The following is a 21,115-nucleotide window of genomic DNA, read 5'->3' on the forward strand; positions in this document are numbered from 1 at the left end:
CAGTATTTGTCTTTGTCTGACTTGTTTCACTTAACATAATGCCTCAAGGTCCATCTGTGTCTTGCAAACAGGAGGATGTCCTTTTTCATGGCTCAACAATATTCTGGTGTGTGTGTGTATCACATCTTCTTTATTCACTTATTCGTTGACACTTAGGTTGTTTCCCTAGCTTGGCAATCGTGAATAATGCTGCAGTAACATGGGAGTACAGATATCTCTTCAAGATCCTTTGTTTTCATTTCCTTTAAATATATACTCAGAAGTGGGATTGCTGGATCATATGGTATTTCTATTTTTAAGTTTTTGAGGAACCTACATACTGTTTTCCATAGTGGCTGCACCAATTTACATTCTCACCAAGAGTGTACCTGGGATCCCTTTTCTCCACATCCTCGCCAACACTTGTTATTTGCTGTCTTTTTGATGATAGCCATTTTAACAGGTGTGAGGTGATGACACATTGTGGTTTTGATTAGCATTTCCCTGATGATTAGTGATGTCGAGTATCTTTTCATATGCCTATTGGCCATTGGCTTTTTTGGAAAAATGTCTGTTGTGTTCCTCTGCCCATTTTTTAATTGGATTGTTTGCGAGTTTGGGGGGGTTTATTGTTTTGTTCTTTTTGTTTCTTTTTGGCTGCGCTGCGCCTTTGTTGCTGCACGCGGGCTTTCTCTAGTCGTGGTGAGTGGGGACTACTCTTTGCGGTGCTCGGGCTTCTCACTGTGGTGGCTTCTTTTGTTGCAGGGTGTGGGCTCCAGGCACGCGGGCTTCAGTAGCTGTGGCTCACGGGCTCTAGAGCGCAGGCTCAGTAGTTGTGGCATGCGGGCTTAGTAGTTGTGGCTTGCGGGCTCTAGAGTGCAGGCTCAGTAGTTGTGGTGCACGGGCTTAGTTGCTCCATGGCATGTGGAATGTGGGATCTTCCCAGACCAGGGGTCGAACTCATGTCCCCTGCACTGGCAGGCGGACTCTTAACCACTGCACCACCAGGGAAGTCCCAGATTGTTTGGTTTCTTTTTTTTGCTACTGAGTTGTATGAATTCTTTATGTATTTAAATATTAACTCCTTATCAGTTATATGATTTGCAAATATCTTCTCCCATTCTGTAGGTTACCTTTTCATTTGCTGATGGTTTCCTTTGCTGTGCAGAAACTTTTTAATTTGATGTAGTCCCACTTGTTTATTTCTGCTTTTGTTGTCCCCCCACCCCCCTGCCTTTTTTGGCTTTATTACAAATTATACTTTTTATTTTGAGATAATTATAGATTCACATGCAATTGTAAGAAATAAAACCAGGAGAGCCCAAGTACCCTTTACTCAGTTTGCCCCAATGGTAACATTTTTGCAAAACTGTAGTGTAATATCATAACCAGGACATTGACATTGATACAGTCAAGATACAGAATAGTTTCATCACCACAAGATCCCTAATGTTGCCACCTCCTTACACCCCCATGCCCTCCGTGATACCTGACAACCACTAATCTGTTCTCCATTTCTGTAATTGTCTCATTTCAAGGATGTTATATAAATAGAGTCACAGTATGTGACCTTTGGGATTTACTCCCCTTCCCCCCACCACTTCAGCATGATTCTGTGGAGACTCATCAGACTGTCACATGTATCAATAGTTGTTACTTTTTATTGCTGAGTAGTATTCCATCTTATAGGTGCACCACTGTTTGTTTAGCCATCCACCAGGTGAAAGACAGCTGAATTATTTCCAGTTTGGGGCTATTAAAAATAAAGCTGCTGGGCTTCCCTGGTGGTGCAGTGGTTGAGAATCTGCCTGCCCATGCAGGGGACACAGATTCGAGCCCTGGTCTGGGAAGATCCCACATGCTGCAGAGCAACTAGGCCCGTGAGCCACAACTACTGAGCCTGCGAGTCTGGAGCCTGTGCTCCGTAACAGGAGAGTCCGCGACAGTGAGAGGCCCGCGCACCGCGATGAAGAGTGGCCCCCGCTTGCTGCAACTAGAGAAAGCCCTCACACAGAAACGAAGACCCAACACAGCCAAAAATAAATAAATAAATAAAAAATAAAGCTGTGTAAACATTTATGTACAGCTTTTGGTGTGAACACAAGTTCATTTCTCTGAAGTAAATGCTCAGGAGTGCAGTTGTGGGTGTATGGTACCGTGTGTTCAGTTTTTTAAGAAACTGCCCGAATTTTCCAGGTTAGCTGACCACTTTACATTACCGTCAGCAATATGTGAGTGACCCAGTTTCTCCACGTCCGTGTCAGCATTTGATGTTGTCAGTTTTCTATTTTATCCATTCTAATAGAAGTTGTGATGGTTAATTTTATGTGTCTGTTGGCTAGGACATGGTACCTGGATATTTGGCCAAACATTATTCTATATGTTTCTGTGAAGGTATTTTTTAGATGAAATTAACATTTAAATCAGTCTACTTTGAGTTAAGCAGCTTACTCTCCATAAGGTGGGGGTGCCTTACCCAGTTAGTTGAGGGCATTAAAAGAAGAAGACTGGCCTCCCTGGAAGAAGGAATTGCCAGGAGATGCCCTTGGGACTTGAACTGCAACATCAACTCTGCCCTGGGTCACCAGCCTGCTGGCGTACTCTGCAGAATTTGGACTTACCAGCGTCTGTAATCATGTGAACCAATTCCTTAAAATCAATCTCAATCAATTTTTCCCTCTCCCTCCTTCCCTCCCTCCCTCCCTCCCTCCCTCCCTCCATCTCTCTCTCTCTCTCTCTCTCTCTCTCTCTCTCTCTCTCTCTCTCTCTCAACATACACAGTCGGCTCTCCGTATCTCTGGGTACTACATCCGTGTATTCAGGCAACCATAGATGGAAAATATTCAGAAAAACAATCCAGGAAGTTCCAAAAAGCAGAACTTGAATTTGCTGCATGCCGACAACTATTTACATAGCATTTACATAGTATTTACAACTATTTACATAGTATTTTCGTTCTATTAGGTATTGTAAGTAATCTAGAGATGATTTAAAGTATACTGTGGGAGGATGCACATAGGTTATGTGCAGATACTATACCATATATATATATATATATATATATATATATATATATGGACACATACCCCTTCTATTTGGTTCTGTCTCTCGGGAGAACCCTGACTGATACAGATGTGTACTGCGAGGTGAGGCAGAGCGGCTGTTGTAAATAAAGAGGTCAGGAGAGGCCCCACCAGGTGACATGTGAGCAGAGGCTGAGAGAAGCAAGACGATGGACTGTGTAGATTTGGGGGAGAGGGGGACAAGAGCCAGTCTGGAGACTAGCTCTTATTTACATCCAGTCTTGTATGTTTTATCAGATTTATACAGAAAATGCTAGTAAATTAAACAGATTAGCAAAAGAAAATCCCTCCACTGCTTGGCTCCTGGCTCCTTTCTGGTGTAGAAATGGTTTCTCTTTGACGTGATGGAAACTGCCTTCTTTAACCAGCTTTCCTTAAAAGAGCTTTTCACAGAATAGTTTGCCTCTTAGACTCTAAACTAGTGTTTCTAGTGAACGCCACAGCTTCTAGTACAATAAAAAATACAGCTTCCCCCAACAATAGCTGTGGTTTCTCCCCAAAAGAAAGGTGAACACCAGGCAAACTATATATTCTTGTGTACAATGAATTCTGTTACTTTTTACCACCCTAAGTCCTTTTAGGAACAATAATTTTTAATGTGCTTCATTGTAATTGAGGAAAAAGAAATTTCAGAGTGGTGGTCCTCATCTGCAGAAGGAGCTTGGCACTCTTGACCTCTTTGGGGTTGGAATAGTTGGTCAGTGTGGGGTCCCAGAAACCCTTGCTCTGTTGATTTACCAACCAAGCTATGGTTTATGATTTAGGGGTTGGGGAAAGTGGCTTCCTACATTCACATAGGATGTCTGAGAGGGGGGCCTTTTTCCTTCTGATACTGTGAATGCTTCCCTAAGTGGAAATGAAATGCTTTCTAAGTATTAATTAGCCTCCTACTGGTCCATTACTAGCAGGGAGAGAGTGAGGCCTTTAAGCATTTGCCTCTGTACCCCGGTAGGATGTTTTCAGGATGCTGTATGGATAGATGAAAGCTCTCATGTTAGCAATGATTATTCTCTGCTCAACTGTCATTATGTAGGCAGGTTTTCTAGCTGGGAAGGTAGTCTTTACTTTTATGCAGTCTTAAATATTTTACCAGATTTATTTATACAGAAAAACATTTTATCGGATTTATTATACAGAAAATGCTAATAAATTGAATAGGATTGCAAAAGAAAAGTGAAGTTTTTTATTTATCTAGATAGTGATTTTTCTTGATGGTAACACAATGAGGTGAGTGCTATAAAAGCTTTTTCCTCCTGTGGTTGCATCCTAGACCTAATTTAGAACGTGTCACATCAAAATGAATATCACCATTGTGAGTGGGTCTCGGATGGCCTGCATGTTTTTCTGTAGTCTCACCTTGAGGCCCTGCTTTGCTTGACCATTTGACCATTTGTGGTTGATTTCCATCCATGTGTTTAGGTGATGATATTTGAACTGGCTTACCATGTGCAGTCATTCCTCTGTGAGCACAACAAGCCCCCTCCCAAGTCTTTTCATGAAGAAATGCTGGAAAGGCGGGCTCAGGAGGAGCAACGGAGGCAGTTAGAGGCCAAGCGGAAAGAGGAAGAGGAGGTGAGACCCTTGTCGCCGCGGTGTCCGGCCCGGAGGACTGCGAGCTCCTATAGGTTTTCCTCCGTCTCTACCTACTCACTTACTGGTATTTCTTTTAAGTTTTGCTCAGCATTTGATCCAAGAATCATGGATTCATGTGAAAGAAGGCCCTAAGAGTAACCAAGAAATAAATACTATGAGTGATTCCCTCCCAACAGATATCAATGCTACCCCTAGAACGCTTAGTCCAGGTTTTTAAATAAGAGAAAAAGGAAGTTGGCTTAACCAAACTTCTGGTGCTCTTTCTGCGCTTGTAAAGCTGTGCAGGAGTTCAGAGGCTATTATCTTCTTCCCTCTGTGGGACAAGTATCTCATGCCCAAATGAGTAGCCAAAGCCAGAGACTGAAGGTTTTTTTTGTTCATTAACCATTTTTACTTTTTCTTAATTTGCATACGGATGTATACTGCTGTGTTATTTTTAAAATCCTTTAATCAGAGTTAATACATGTATCTAAATTTCCTTCCTGATTTTTAAGTTTTTTTTTCCTTCTATTTAGTTTTTTAATAAACTTACCTAGAACTTATTTTGGTGTGGGTTGTAAAAATGAGGGTGTGAGTTTTTCTTTTTTCTTTTTTCCCAGTCATTTTCCTAACACATTTATTAAGTAATCATTCATTTTTAAGTGATTTGTAGTAATTCCTTTAAAGTGTATTTTATCTACTCATTTATACTAAGTTCTACTTGTGAATTGTCTCTTTTGTTCAATTCATGTTTTTTTCTTGAGTCTCTACAGCACTCTTTGAGTTATTGTATCTTTATAACGTTTGACTGTCTAAGTCAGGACCCCTGTCCCTTCATCCTTCATTCTTTCTTTTTTTTTCTGTTGGCTATTCTCACAGATAAGTTATAGGATTGCTTTCTCAAAATCAAAACAAAACAAAGCCTGTGGGATTTTGAGTAAAATTGCACTAAACTTACGTATTCATTTAGGAAGAATTAACATTATGACAGTATTCAGACTTCCTATCCAGGAATGTTTTTCCATTTATTTTTATCTCTCAGTGAGGCTTTTTAGTTTTCTTCCCTTAGGTGTTGCAATTACTTGTAGGGTTTTGTTTTTCCTGCTTTTCTTAGGTTCTTATTCCTGGTTCTTTTTTCCTGCTTCATTTTGTTCATCCTTTACTTATGTTAACACCGTCTTTGTGGGTTCCGTTCATTTTTTTCTCAATATTTATTTATTTGGCTGTGCCAGGTCTTAGTTGCGGCATGAGGGATTTTTGTTTGTTTGTTTGTTTTGGGGTTTTTTTTTGGTTTCAGCATGCGGGATCTAGTTCCCTGACTAGGGATCGAACCTGGGCCCCCTGCACTGGGAGCACGGAGTCTTAACCACTGGACCACCAGGGAAATCCCGGTTCCATTCATTTTGTTACTGCTTATCTCCTATTTAATTGCGTAGCCTAGTTACCATTTAGGGTTTAAAGTTCCTTATTGTTGTCATTGTTCTTAGGCAGACACATTTTTACTAGAAGATAAGGATATTTAACAGACTTGTTTTGGTGTCCTACTATAACTACCTGTAAGTTTTGGGTATGCTTTATATTATTGCTGTAATAGTTTTTGGTGAGTTTCTCAATAGTTTTGATATTTAAAACCTGGAATTTTAGGCAGCTCATAAAAAACATTATTTTTCTCTACCTAAAATTCAGAATCATTTGAGTAATAGCTACATGAGTCAAATGGGTAGAGATCAAAATGCCACTTTTAATACTGAGAAAACTGATTGGGGAATGCACCTGAAGGTCTGTGGCTTGTGGGTGTGCACCCAGCTCAGCCCACCTCCACCCAGCGGCCTGGCCGACAGTAGGCGCAAGTGCATGTTCTCTGCAGACAGGCAGGTATCAAAGAGGAGGGTCTCAGTCAAGTGTGGGGAGAAGTGAGCGGCCCATGGTGTTGCTGCAGTTAAAGTCCCTCCACATTGGGAATCCCCTGGCGGTCCAGTGGTTAGGACTCCGTGCTTCCAAAAGAAGTCCGTCCACATAGAAATGGGGAGTACGTGTCCCTCCCCACAGTCTTCACACACATTTAAGTGGGAAGCCTATTGCCTAAGAACTCTAATAAAACTGACGTAACTACAGTTTGTACTAAGGTTCTAGATATTCAGATCTCTTAGGAGATGAGAGCTTGAATTACTGAAATTCAAAAGATTTTTTGTGATTACAGAATTCGTATGTTGTATGGGTTTCAGAGATCAGCATTTGATGGCAGTATGATTTATTTCAGCAACGTGAAATCCTTCATGAGATTCAGAGAAGGAAAGAAGAGATAAAAGAAGAGAAAAAAAGGAAAGAAATGGCTAAGCAGGTACTCTAGCAATTCTGCCATACTCGAATAGTTTACATTCTGCTAAACATAAAACCTTTTTATTTCCATTGATGATATTTGAATTATTGTATCTTTATAATGTTTGAATATCTGAGAAGTCAGGACCCCTGTCCTTCATTCTTCATTATTCTTTTTCCTTCATTATTCTTTTTCCCCTCCATTGTTAGTATCAGTAGTAAAGCTTAAAATGAAGCACTAAAAAGTCCCCCAAATATCATTCATTATATATTTTAGATTCTCCAAATAAGTAGCAAAACTTAGAGTTGTATGTTATCTGTAGATGTCTTTGGCTTACATAACTACAGTAGTTTATCAAAAGAGTTGAAGGACAGAGGAGATTGGAGTTTTGATAATCAACCCAGACTGGAATTATTAATACTTGGAAAACAAAACTATTTGTTCATACAGAAGAGTGAATGGAAACCACATGGATCTCCCTGAGATTTCATTCGGTGATGGAAAAGAAGGATTCAACAGAGCTGGTTTAAAAAGCAGGGGTGGAAAAGGATAAAGTCCTTTTTCCTATATTTTTCCTGAGTCCAACTCAATCAAAAACCAGCTACACATGTTTGGAGAAATCCAGGGACAATTTTGCTTATTCTCTTTTAGAGAAATATGGCATTAAACTTAAGGGAAGCAGTGAGGTGCAGTGGGTGGAGGCACTGAGGTGCAGGTAAGCAGCACCTGGCTGAAAGCTTTGGCTTTTTTACTGCCTGGCTCTGCGACCTTGACAGATGACACTCTCCGAGGCTCATTTTCCTCACCCCTTAAGACGGCACAGATAATGCCTTCCTTTCTGTCTTATGTAATTATTCCCACAGATAAATGTACTGCCCTTTGTGAACGTACAAAGCTGTATACAAATTTAAGGTGATATTACTGTTCCCACCAACTCTCCTATCTTACATCTGATCTGCCTTCCTGTCACTCACTCTGCTCTCTCCTTGTTTGTTTGTTTGTTTTTTACAGTGTTCAGAATAGTTTAATATTGGAGTCAAGATAGATAACAGAACAATACTAATTCTGTCAATAGACAGAAGACATAATGCAAACATAGAACCCCTCCACCCCATGTATATATAACTGATTTTTTGAGTAAGGTACAAAGATAATTCTGGAGAAAGGATAACCTTTTCAGCAAACGGTACTAGAACATTTTTTCTCTTTTCCATTATGGTTTATTATAGGATATTGAATCTGCTCTCTCTCTGAATGCCTCCTTCTGTTCATCTCGTGCTCTTCTCCCTAACTTTTCATGTATATTCCATGATTCTAAGCATTTTCGTTTATAAAACTCACCTGGCCTTCAGTTCTTGAACCAGTATATATTTGGACATTAAACTTTTAAAAGTTGAGTTCAACTTTATTACACTTGGAAACATTCAGCTTAAATAAGATTTGCATTCTCTACATATGTATAATTATGTACCAGGATTGTCTTCCACTTATGACATATCTAAAGTAGGTTTTACTTTTCTTCTTTTAAGGAACGTTTAGAAATAGCTAGTTTGTCAAACCAAGATCATACCTCTAGGAAAGACCCAGGAGGACACAGAACAGCTGCCATTCTACATGGAGGCTCTCCTGACTTTATAGGAAACGGTAAACATCGGACCAACTCATCTGGAAGGTCTAGGTAAGTCCCTGAGGTTTCTGATCTGAAGGGATGAAAGATGTAGAAGAATTAAAACAACTTGTAGCGAAATTTGGTGGAATTGTCACATGATAGTTTTAATAACTTTTGCAGCACCTGTATATCTTAATATATTAGTTAGCAATATGAAATGAAATTTTCATTTAACACTTTCCAAATATCTTTCATGAAACCAGTTTTAGGGTTCATTCCCTTTTATAACAGTTACAACACTTGACAGTCTTGCCTCCAGTGCAGTTTGATCTGACTTTTAATGATCTAATTATTCAGTAAGTGATTTAAAAGCTTTTCTCTGTCAGAATCATCATCCAGTCGGATTTCACACTGTGTGTGTTTGCAGCCTGTAACTCCCTAGGTCCCACCACAGATGTGGGGGATACTCCAAAACAGGCACGGGTGTGGGAGATCCTTTACGTGAGGATGGGAGCCCCAGTTTGCTGGCAGGGCTCCCCTCCCTGTTGCTACTGAGGACACTGGGCTTCCCTGTTACTGCAGGTGGGCTCCTGGGTTGTTCCCTGTCGCCAGAGATGATATGAAAGGTACTATCTCTTCCTCCACATCCTTTTCCACCAAAGAATTGAGACTTCCCTGTCTATTTGCTGTGACCCGCTGTGGACCAGAAAGGAATTTTAGTACAGAATCCATTTGTGAGTAGGTGGGTGATGAAGTAGTATAGGTATTATAATTCAGTTTCTTTATGTGTTTAAACTATCTCTTGTGAGAATCTAAGCAGCACTTAAAACCAACATTTTCTTCTATAAAAAGAAACATTTTAGGTACCAAATTAAAAGCTTATATAATCTTTCGGGTTACAGTTTGTTTATACGAAGGAATCATTTCAGTTCTTTCCCTAATTATCTACTTAAAAAAAAAATCAGCTCAGAAATTATTTTGATATTAACATTTAAGCACCTACTGTTAAGGTTAACTAAGTCTTTTCTTGAATGCAGTTTCTGGTAACAATTCCTTTTTAAGGTTATAACTCCTTGCACCAATTTAGATTGTTTTTGCAACTGGGCTTCCAACATAGTTTGAAGTTGTCAGGGTATTTCAGTAGGAAATAATTGACAGATTCCTACTGTGTTAGAAACAGTGGAAATAAATCAATGCCATGAATAAGGATGTATAAAAAACAATTTTTTTAGTTTAAACATTTCCATTTTTGCGGCTAACTGTAGACAGCGGGTCCAAGATTAGACTTGGCTTTTGAGATCAGAGATTATTAGCAAGTTTATTCAAGGAAGGATGGGAACTTCTCTCCCTCCTTGACATAGGTAGAACTTTTCATGTAGTGCTTGTAGAGGGCCATTTGTATGTCTTGGATAAAATGTGACATTCCATGAGCATCCAAGAAGAAATCATTTTTTTTTGTTTATTTGTTTGTTTTTTGTTTTTTCGGTACGCGGGCCTCTCACTGCCGTGGCCTCTCCCGCTGCGGAGCACAGGCTCCGGATGCACAGGCCCAGCGGCCATGGCTCACGGGCCCAGCCGCTCCACGGCATGCAGGATCCTCCCGGACCGGGGCACAAACCGGTGTCCCCTGCATCGACAGGCGGACCCTCAACCACTGCGCCACCAGAGAAGCCCAAGAAATCATTTTTATGTATCGTTTGCCAACGTTGTTGTACAAACCTGCATGAACTCTGGCACTGTGTTGGCTACCGACTAGAAAAGAATGAATATTTCTTAAAATATAGTTTACATGCTTCTTCAGTTAAGAAATAAAAAGTCTTTGAGGGCTTCCCTGGTGGCGCAGTGGTTGAGAGTCCGCCTGCCGATGCAGGGGTGGGGCACGGGTTTATGCCCTGGTCCGGGAAGATCCCACATGCCACAGAGCAGCTGGGCCTGTGAGCCATGGCCGCTGTGCCTGCGCGTCCAGAGCCTGTGCTCCGCAACGGGAGAGGCCACAACAGTGAGAGGCCCACATACCGCAGAAAAACAAACAAAAAAAGTCTTTGATATACTGAAGTACCTCATGGCATACTCATGATTCTTTTTCTTCCTTGCTATTCACTAGTCTTTGAGTTGGAAAGCCAAAGGAAATAAGCAGAGTGTTCCATTTTATTCTTTCAGTTAGTAGATACATTTGATAGAGTTAGTAGAGATGGCCTTGTCATCACTGTTGTCAGCAGGCATTATTCGAATGAGCTGTGACTAAAAACAATACAATCTAGAACCAGATACTTAATGAGCACTTACTAAAGGTCAGACACTGTTCTGAGTCCTGGGGATTCAATAAGCAAGATCAAGAAGGACGCTGGTTTCATGGAGCTTATATTCTAGTTGGAGGAGACTGTCCACGAGCAAGCAAGAACACGTCAGATAGTGACTAGCGCTCTACAGAGAATTTAAATAGGCTGTCTTGAAGAAAGACTGGATGGCTACTTTAGATTGGAGTCCAAGGATTGGATCCTGAGTGACAGAAGGATGGTGGCTTTCGACTGGGGGGGCACAGATACCAGATCTGGATGATGGAACGGAGCCAGCTGTTCGGGTAAAGAGCAGCCGGTGCAGAAGACCCGAAGCCAGCCTGGTCTTGTGCTGCCCAGAGCTCATCAAACAGGGCAGCGTGGCTAGAATGAGCAGGCATGGAGACAGTGGTTCAAGGGGGCGGCAGGGGTGTGTCACGGAGGGCTCTGTTGGTCGGGTCAGGAGTTTAGGTGTAATGAGCAGCCATTCGGGGTTTTAAAGAGGAATAAGATACCATCTGATCCACGCTGAGTGAAGTTCTTCCTGGCTGCCAGTGGAGAATGGAGAACAGGAGAGCAACAGCAGAGGAACAGTTTGCACATCATGCTTCGTACTACTCTCCCCCTCCCTTAGCCTCTGCACGGCAACCACGCTCATCTTCCAGTCCCTCGCACACACCAAGCTCCTTCCCATCTCAGGGCCTCTTCCAGTCGGTCTGCCTGCTACGCTCTCCCTGGGGCACTTTGCATGGCTGACTCCTTATCTTTTGGTTCTCCGCTCACAAGTGACCTCAGACGCCTTCCCTGAGCACCCCCCAACACCCCGCTCCCCTGCTTAGTCACTTGTTCTCCACTTCCCTGTTTTAAGTTTCTCCATAGCAGTTACTGCTAACTGAACTTCATATACATTTGTTTGCTTTTTCATTGTCTTTCTCCTTTCATGACAATGTCAAGTTCATGCGAGCAAGGACCTCATCTGTGTTTCCCTCAGGTCCAGGAACAGTGCCTGGGAGAGACAGAGTAGGTGCTCAGTAAACGTCTGGTGAAGGGAGGGAGGGAGTCAGGAAGGATGATAGAAAGGGACAGACTGTCTTTTTGGCACTTGTAGGGTCTGCAGCCTCTTCAACCAGGGTGACTCAGCTTTTCTTTTTATGTGGGCATATCAAAAATCAGTAAGGCTTTATTTAATGAAAGGTTTCCACTGCGTAAAACAAGAGAAAGAGAACAGAAAACCACTCACTGTTCTAGTGGAAAGAGCTTAAAGGCCTGATACTCAAGGGCCAGCCCCCTTGGCCCAGCTTTTCACGGATGTGTTTTTGTCTTTGTTGAACAGCTTTATTTTCTGTGTCCTTAAGGTTGTCTTTTTTCTCTCTTGAAGGATTTACCTTTTATTTTTTTTCAATTTGAGTTAACATTCAAATAATATAAAACTAAACATTTTAAAGTGTCAGTTTAAACTAACCATTCAGTGTCAAGCTGTCTTTTGTAAATGCAGACATTGTTCTCTCCTGCCTTCTTCCCAGGGATGTTGTATCTCATAAATGGGCACTTTGAACTTTTTAGGAGAAGCAAAAAAAGAAAAAAAAATTCTATAAAGTAGTTCGTGGTAGAGGATTATTTTCACCGTTTCAGACTTGCCTTCTGTGCAGGTTACTAAAGTGTAGCCCAGAATCTAGGATACATCACCCATTTTCACCAGGAAACAGCATCAGGTTGTCTGGTAGTTTGTTTTCCTGATTTTGACACCAGCTGTGGTAACTGCTGGCTATTCCTCCTTACAGAGAAGAGATAATTAAGGGTATAAGTGTTATCCAGCTGGGTTCTTGGACTCTTTAATCAATAGAAATTGATACGAGGCCAGATGAGAAATTCAGGCAAGGCTTTATTGGGACTCGTGCTATATAGCACATGGGAGCAAAAACAAATAACAGGTGCCCTTGCTCTGTCTCTGAGATGGGGGGGGCAAGCTGGTGCCTTAAATGGGGTGAGGGTAGGGGCAGACCCCTGGGTTGGGCCGGAGGGGTGACCTGGGTGGTCGGCCCCACCCCCTTGGTGGTGCTGTGTGCAGGGTGCATGCTCAGTACCCAGCTTTGCTGCCAACACCTCAGAAGTGGCAGTTGGGTTTTTGGTCTTTTTGTATCTTGTTGTTCATAATTTGCCCCAAGGGGGCATGCACACAGTTATTTTTAGTCCCTTATGGTTTCTTTGTATTCTGTTGCTCTAGGAGACGTGTTTGTCCAGGTGAAAGCACTGCAGCAAAGGGTTCCAGGTCCCAGCCTGTCTCCTAAGTATAAGACATGCGCTGGGGAACCACTGAAGTATTAAGGATGTGGGTAGGGGAAGAGGGAATCCTTGATACATCTCTCCACACTTGTGAGCCTCCACTGTTCAGTCTCTCCAGTTGGCTCCATGGAGGCATATACTGGTTCACTTCAAATTAAGCAATGTCAGCGATTCTTACTAACTCTATGTCCACAGAGCTGCCTGGAGTTTCAAATTGGGGGACCAAGAGCTAGAGTTTTCTGTGGCATCTTGGTGAGTTAGGCGGGAAGGTGAGACTACACTAGCTCCCTGTGTCTCATCTGAGATCCCCTTTTTCTGTCCCATCCCAACCATCTACACCATTGACCATGTTGACAGAGCAGTCTTTTGGGTGGGAGTCTGATTCTCAAGTCCCTAGTAGACAAATTGCTTCCTCTTTTCTTGCTACTTGGCTTTTTAAAAAATCATATTTTCTTCTTATTTGAGGTATCAAGGTCGTAGATGCCTAATTTAGTCTTCTAAAATTGAACTGTGTCTAATTTATCTGTTCTTTATAAAACCCAGTTAATGTTATTTGGCAATTTTGTTTAAAACACCCTTTATCCTGTGTACTGCCACAGCTACTGGGAAAAAGTGATAACATGGGTGATATTTCTAATGATATTGCAAACCCCCATGAACATTCCATAATCTAGAATTAATCATTGGCAATGACGGGACTTCCCTGGTAGTCCAGTGGTAAAGAATCCACCTTCCAATGCAGGGGATGCGGGTTCCATCCCTGGTTAGGGAACTAAGATCCCACATGCTGCGGGGCAACTAAGCCCACACACCACAGCTACTGAGCCCGCACACCTCAACTAGAGAGCCCGCATGCCACAAACTACAGAGCCCACATGCCCTGGATCCTTTGCGCCACAACTAGAGAGAAGCCCATGTGCCGCAGCGAAAGACCACGTGTGCCACAACTAAGACCCAACGCAGCCAAAAATAAATAATAAATAAATCTTTAAAAAAAAAATCATTGGCAATGGCACCCGTGTTAATTGCTTCTAAATACCATTTGCTTGCATTGGGATGGCTATTTCTGATGGAGTTTAGGAGCTGTTTTACTTATTAATGGATTAGGTTCCAAAAGGTTGTTCTGAACCCAATTCTGATGAGTCCAAAGTAGACAGTATGAGCCTCCAATATGTACACATTTTTGGGTGAAAACAGGAAACGTCAGTGACATTGGACTTCTTTGTTCCTTCTCTTCAGACTCTCTGTGATTTACTTTTTATCCTTCAGAATTGTTCCTGCTGTCAGTATATCCCATGTGACATGTACCACATTTGTCCTTTTCTTGACACTTTCACTTTTAAAATGATATCTGGGTTTGTTTTCAATCCTAATGATACATCTTTTCTTACTAGAACTGTTAACGTTCTCATTGGGTTTGTACTTAACAGTCATGATGGGGTGATTAATAGTCTAAAATGCCTTAAAATCAAGCATTTACACACTGTAAACTAAAGAACATAGAGGAGTTAGACTAAAATGACTATTAGCACCATCTGTTGGAGGGGGCAAAGCTCATGTAGAGGTGCTTCTGGATCATTTATTATATGTTAATAAGTCTAGCACATCATTTTAAACCCTCACGCTTACCGTTTTCTCTATAAATTTCAGTATGCCCAGGGCTGCACAAATAACTTGAGAAGTCAGAATTTAAACAGAGCTACAGTGTATTTAGTCATACGCTGGTATTTGGAATTTGTGGACACACATGTGGTATGAGAGACTCACGTCATAACAGGTCTTGTCAGCAGTGTGGGCAGGTGTTGGCGGGGGAAGGTGTATAGGATTGAAGGTGATGAGACCAGTTAATAATGGGGTATTTCTTGTATCCAGGAGAAATTTGGTGATGTCCTGAACAGGGCAGGGGAATTGGAGAAGAGAGGCTGATACTTGGGGATCAGTTAGATGCAGGAGGTCTAGGAGCTCAGGGAGACATGCGCATTTTTGACTAGTGAGACAGAATGGATGACTATGCCACCAACCACAAAGAAAAAAGGAACCAAGGGGAAAAATCAGATTGAAAGTGGGTAGGAGGGAGGTGGCAGCTTTATTGACTTCGCAGTGCCATGAAGAGTAAATAGAAGGGGCAGACATGGAGACAAAAAGTGTAGAAGTTTGAAAATGAAAAACAAGACGGGGCATGGGATTGAGGGAGAGTAGAATGGACATGGGAAAGATACATAGGCTGAGGGAAGGAGCCGATATAGAGGAACAGATTGAACATACAGGAGCGAGGGACTAACTGATGGTGCAGGGTCCCAGAGGAGACTGTAGGGGTGGAACTGAGGACAGGGCAGCTGTCCTTCCTCACAGTCCGGGAAAAAGAAAAAATGGGGCAGATGCCAAGTAACTTTCTAGGTGGACCCACAGAAAGTGTGGGCTTCACTGCTCATTTCTTCATGTTCTCAGTGAAAGTGGAGGTCAATATCACGCTCAGAGTGAGAGGGCTGCTTCCTAGAGATCAAAGCATTTCTTCCAAGTGTCCGATCCTGACCATCAAGGGCTCTCTCCCTTGCCTCATCCCTGCAAAGCTCTCCCAATTTACTCGGTGTATTTGCATTATAATCTAGCTTCCCAGCTATTGCTTCCCACTCAGAAAAAAAAGTAGAAAAAGGGAAAGAGAAGAAGAGGGGTTGGGCTTTGAGTGTTTTGAAGAAGTCGTGAAGGGGAAGAGCAGAGACCAGAAAGAGAATGAATGAGCATTGAATAGTGGGAAGCCCAGTTGGTGATCGGGAATTTGTAGTGCTCCAAGCCCGCCATTTTGCAGGTTTCTCCAGATGTGTGTGTGCACAAGATGTGGGGTCAACATGGAATAGAGCTAAATCACTGCTGTAGAACTTCTGTGATGATGGAAATGTTCTCGATCAATGCTGCCCAATATGGTAGCCACTAGCCACTTGAGGCTGAGTACAAACATACCTCAGAGATGTTGTGGGAACAGACCACCACAATAAAGCAAGTCACATGAATTTTTGGTTTCCCAGTGCATATAAAAGTCATGTTTACACTATGCTGTGGTCTATTAAGTGTGCAATTGCATTATATTTTTAAAAAAACAATATACATACCTTAATTTAAAAATACTTTTTTGTTGAAAAATGCTAATAAACAGCATCTGAGCCTTCAGTGAGTCGTAGTAGTAACTGATCACAGATCACCAAAGCAAATATAATAAAAATGAAAAAGTTTGAAATATTGCAAGAATTACCACAACACAGAGACATGAAGTAAGCAAATGCTGTTGGAAAAATGGAGCTGATAGACTTGCTTAATGCAAGGTTGCCGCAAACCTTCAATCTAAAAAAAAAAAAAGCCACAGATGCTTTGAAGTTCAATAAAGCCAAGTACAATAAAATGAGGTATCTCTGTACTTAAGTGTGCCTATTGCAGTTGAAGAACTGAATTTTTCATTTAATTGAGTTTGAATTGAATTTAAGTAGCCACATGTGGCTAGTGGCTACCATACTGGGCAGCACAGGTGTAGAGCAGGGGTTTGTAGAGTTCATGTGGGGAAGACTCAGTGGTGAGTGGGGGCTTGGACAGCTTTCCCATTAGCACCTTCAGCTCAGTTCCCAGCAGAGACAGATGTTGGACAGTGAGTGGGCTAGTAAGCAGGAAGAAATGGAGGGGCAAGAATTTCCTGTGTTAATCTTAAAGAAAAAAAATCGTTGTCCAAATTTATTTTTAAGGCGAGAACGTCAGTATTCTGTGTGTAGTAGTGAAGATTCTCCTGGCTCTTGTGAAATCCTGTATTTCTCTATGGGTAGTCCTGATCAACTCATGGTGCACAAAGGGAAATGTATTGGTGAGTAAACTAGCTAAACTCATTTAAATTATTCTAATGACGAAAGTTAATCATGAAGGAATGGGGTAGAATAGATGCCGCGTCGTCTAGACCAGCGCGGTCCAAGGAAGACTCTTTAAGCTGATAGTCAACCTAGCTCCTGTTCCTGATGACTAGAAGAAGTCACTCAGGTTTCCCCTTCTGTAAAATGGAAATAAAAACCCAGGCTCTTGGCAATATCGTTAGCAGAGAGGTAATTTAAAATTTGCCGTCGTTAGAATTAGCCAAGCTTTTCAAAACCAAAATGGTTGAAATATTATGAATCAGTAGAATTTTGCATCTTGTGCATCTGTTGCTGATAAAATATGTGTAACAAGATGAGTTCTAATGCCTATGATCTTTAATGGTCAAGTCTCATTTTCTTAATTTGCTGTCCACCTGCTTAGCGTTTTCCTGCTTGGCATACTGTACCAGACCAGGAAAACCACTTTATTTTCTATGTGTTTTATTTAGCAGTTTAGCCATCTTATTTAGCAGGTGGATATTTGGAGTGAATCTCATTCAGCAATTTGCTATTTGAATTGTTTATATTAAAATCAAGTTTTCATATCTACTTCCTTTGCCCTAAATGTACATGATCTTTTATCAATCATACAGATACAGCCACTAATTGGTGTAGGGATCACTTGCATATGGTGAATTTGACAGTTAAGTTCAATTTTCAATCCCATGAGTATTCTTACCAGAGCTAACAGGTAGCTAAATTACTTGGATCAAGTTTGCTTTCTTTCGTTATCTTTTCCCTTCCTCTTTGAGGAGGTATAAATAAACAAGGGAGTTGCCCGGGAGAGGGCAGCAGGTGGAGGGAGAAGAAATCAAGCATCTGAAGAGTCTGTGATCTGGACACTCAACCTTGGCTGACTGAGGCTGCCTGGACCATGCAGGATTCTGCACATACGCGGAGCCTGCCCTGTTCAGACACAGCAACTGTTTGGGCAGGCTTAAGACCTTGTTAGAGATGCTTGGCTTTGGTTCTGAGACTGTCCTTGACTCTGAGGCATTTCCGACTCATGAAGTGGCAACATAAAACTCACAACTTTTAATAATCTGGGGAAATCAGGAAGGCAAATTAATCCAACTGCTTATTACCTTACCTTTGTCTCCTAGTCTCACTGGTACTCATTAGACAGATTCACCTTACTTAATACCCTCATGAGGAGACACTTTTGCAGCCTGAACTTTTTTTTTTATAAAACCACCAAGTAAATTATTTATTTTGTTTTCTCATGACGGGTCTAGTTTTTAAAATACGTTCTAATTTTCTAAGAAATGTTTTTGTAAAAGATCAATAAATTAACATTTGCTTTAAAGCTGTTGGAACTAGAGGGAATCAAGAACTTCCCTAGATATTATTCCTTATATATTACAGCATTATAGAGGCTTCTGTATAGATGATCATTGGTAGCACATAGTAGAGTATCAGTCTGAGCTCTTTTGGTAACATTTTCCTTCAGCCTCACTGCAGTGTGTTCTTTTGTCCCTTTTATTATCCCCATCACACAAAAGTGACAAAAGGAGGGTGGCAGTAATAGAACTATAATACAAAATAAAAACCCAACCAGCAATTATGAAATACCCACTTAGTCCCAGTTGGGGAGATAAATATTGCAAGACATTGTGCCATATAATCCACGAATTTAATTAGGCTTTATGTAAATCACATCACATTCCGTCCCATAAACGTTTACTATCGTGTGTCTCCAGCGTGTGCCGCATAGATCCAACATTCCACAGGTTGCTTCCTTTGATTGACACATTTTCAAACATTAGGTTTTTTTTTTTTCCCCTTAGCTGAGAATGTCAGGAATTAGGACTAGCATAACAGATCATTTTAAATAAAATCTCTTAAATGGTCAGCATTTCTATGAAGTAAAACTGCTTCTCTAGGTGAGTTAGTTCAGCCACATTTCTCCAAAGTATTTTTGCCAAGACCACTTTGTCTTATGTATACAGGTTACTTCACTTTTCATTATGCAGATAATGTAGCATCATGGAGAACTGTCAATATTATTTATATAGTAAGAGAAAAAGAATATGAGAAAAAGAAAAGAATATCAGTGGTTCTCAATTGGGGCGATTTTCTTCCCTAGGGGACATTAGGTGACATCTAGAGATATTTTTGATGATTAAGACTAGGGTAAGGGGTGCTACTGACATCTTGTGGATAGAGGCCAGGGATACTGCTGAATATCTTACAGTATACAAGTCAGCCCTCTTCAACAAAGGATTATCTGGTCCCAAATGTCAATAGTGCCCAGGGTGAGAAACCCTGTTATATATGCTACAATTTGGTAAATTAGGAAAAAACAGACGGGTAGAGGGAGCTAGAAGAGAAATAAAACGAAATGGTGATATTGTGGGTAATATTTTTCTCCACTTCCAATTTTTTGGTGATTTTCTATTATAGTCTTTAATAAAAATTTAGATTTTTGTAAGAAAATTTTTGGTGTTACAAAAATTGAGCTCTCTCAGGTATAGGTTGAAACCATATGCCTATCACTAAATGAATGTGTCTCTCTCACACGCTTCAAATTTAAGCTGTCACGACTGGTTCCTTCCCTTGAAGCCATTGGCCAGTTTGTATTTACTGAGCATATTCACATTTTGTGTTTAGAAAATCATTGATGTATTCAAATTTCCAAGTTACTAAAATCTGTTCTCACTGTGTACACTCATCTGCATTGATGGAGCGTTCCTAGTTCCAAACACCTTCTATTACATTAGTTGGTATTTAGCAGCTGTGTGAGGGTTACTCTACCACACCAGCAGGCGCGGTCATCAGGGGTGGACTGGTTATGAAAGTAACATCGTCAATAACGGCTAGTAGAAGAAAACATTAGTCCAATACTAAGATCTCACTGTCGAATCTTGTCCCTTTGTAAAATTTAATATTTTAGAGTTCAGAGTATGTTGTTAAATACCAAAAATTGGTTACAAAAGACATGTATTACATGAAATCACATTTTTCATAGTACGTGGTATCCATTGTTGAATGAATGATTGTCTATTCCCTCTTTTTTTAAATGCCCACAGAAAATGTACCAGTGAAATTTAATTATATTTTCTTTCAATGTGCAGGCAGTGATGAGCAGCTTGGAAAATTAGTTTACAATGCTTTGGAAACAGCCACTGGCGGCTTTGTCTTGTTGTATGAGTGGGTTCTTCAATGGCAGAAAAAAATGGGTCCATTCCTTACCAGTCAAGAAAAAGAGAAGATTGATAAGTGCAAAAAGCAGGTAGGCATCCAAGATAGCTCACTGAGCAAAAGGACTAATCTCGAGCTTAAGGCGGTGACAAAACAAAATAGCTGTGCATTTCATTGGCCACCAAAGATGACCCAAAATGCTATGAGATCTGTTTAACCAGAGAGGGTGGTGGAAGACCATAAGTTTTCTCAGCCCCTGCTGCCTCTTTCAGAACTTTCACAACACGGTCAAAACTTTTGCAGCTGCTTCTCGACCTCCTTTCTGAGCCCTTATTATTCCATTAATAGCTGTCTCTCCAACTGGGATTAAAGAGTACTTCATAACTGTGCTATTTGCAATCATTTGCATTTTCTCAGTTTTTTGAAATACTGCTTCACAACTGAATTTTTGGGGACTGGAGAATTTTATAGTTCTTTATAATACTGAGCTTAAGGAGAACATTTAATATTGCATATTGCAGTGTTATATAATAAAGGTTATAAAACAGTAGGTAAAGCATTGTGTTTGGAAATGTATGTATTTATGACAAAAAAAAAAAACCCTGGAAGTAAAGACACTGCAATCTTAACAGCTGTCTTTGGGTAGTGACCATAAAGATAAATTGTGGGGTTTTTCTTTTGTATTAGTACTTATTAAAATTTTGACAGTGAATCTTTATAATCAGGAAAACTTATTTTTAAATTAACGTTTCTTTTTTCTGGTGGCCACGTCGCAAAAGAAGTTACTTTTGAAACTTGTCCATCTTTATGAACTTGTAGGTTGACCCTGTGGTTTAGGAGAGGACTCAGTTCAGGGCATATATTCCTTCTCCTCTCCTTTGAAAGTGCATTTTCTATTAAATATTTCACTTCTAAAGTGAAACACTAGTTAATGCCTACCAACCCAGTTATCACCTTACTGGTTT

The 21,115-nt window shown here is 40.9% G+C and overlaps 1 protein-coding gene across 2 annotated transcripts in view; it reads left to right on the top strand.

Annotated features, from left to right (window-relative positions):
* The window catches only part of EIF2AK4 (eukaryotic translation initiation factor 2 alpha kinase 4), a gene marked incomplete at its 5' end in the record, with an annotated part of 113,725 nt that overhangs the window by 19,746 nt on the left and 72,864 nt on the right, over positions 1-21,115 (top strand). Inside the window, 5 exons of one of the 2 annotated variants that reach the window (XM_082649573.1) lie at positions 4,482-4,634; positions 6,895-6,975; positions 8,484-8,632; positions 16,851-16,970; positions 20,088-20,241. In XM_082649573.1, the coding sequence (XP_082505699.1) occupies positions 4,482-4,634; positions 6,895-6,975; positions 8,484-8,632; positions 16,851-16,970; positions 20,088-20,241 (657 nt within the window). Of the gene's footprint in view, positions 1-4,481; positions 4,635-6,894; positions 6,976-8,483; positions 8,633-16,850; positions 16,971-20,083; positions 20,242-21,115 lie in introns of both variants that reach the window. The other variant, XM_082649574.1, reaches the window with a different exon arrangement.

This window comes from Grampus griseus (genome assembly GCF_964374135.1).
Source record: "Grampus griseus genome assembly, chromosome: 2".
Taxonomy (NCBI): domain Eukaryota; kingdom Metazoa; phylum Chordata; class Mammalia; order Artiodactyla; family Delphinidae; genus Grampus; species Grampus griseus.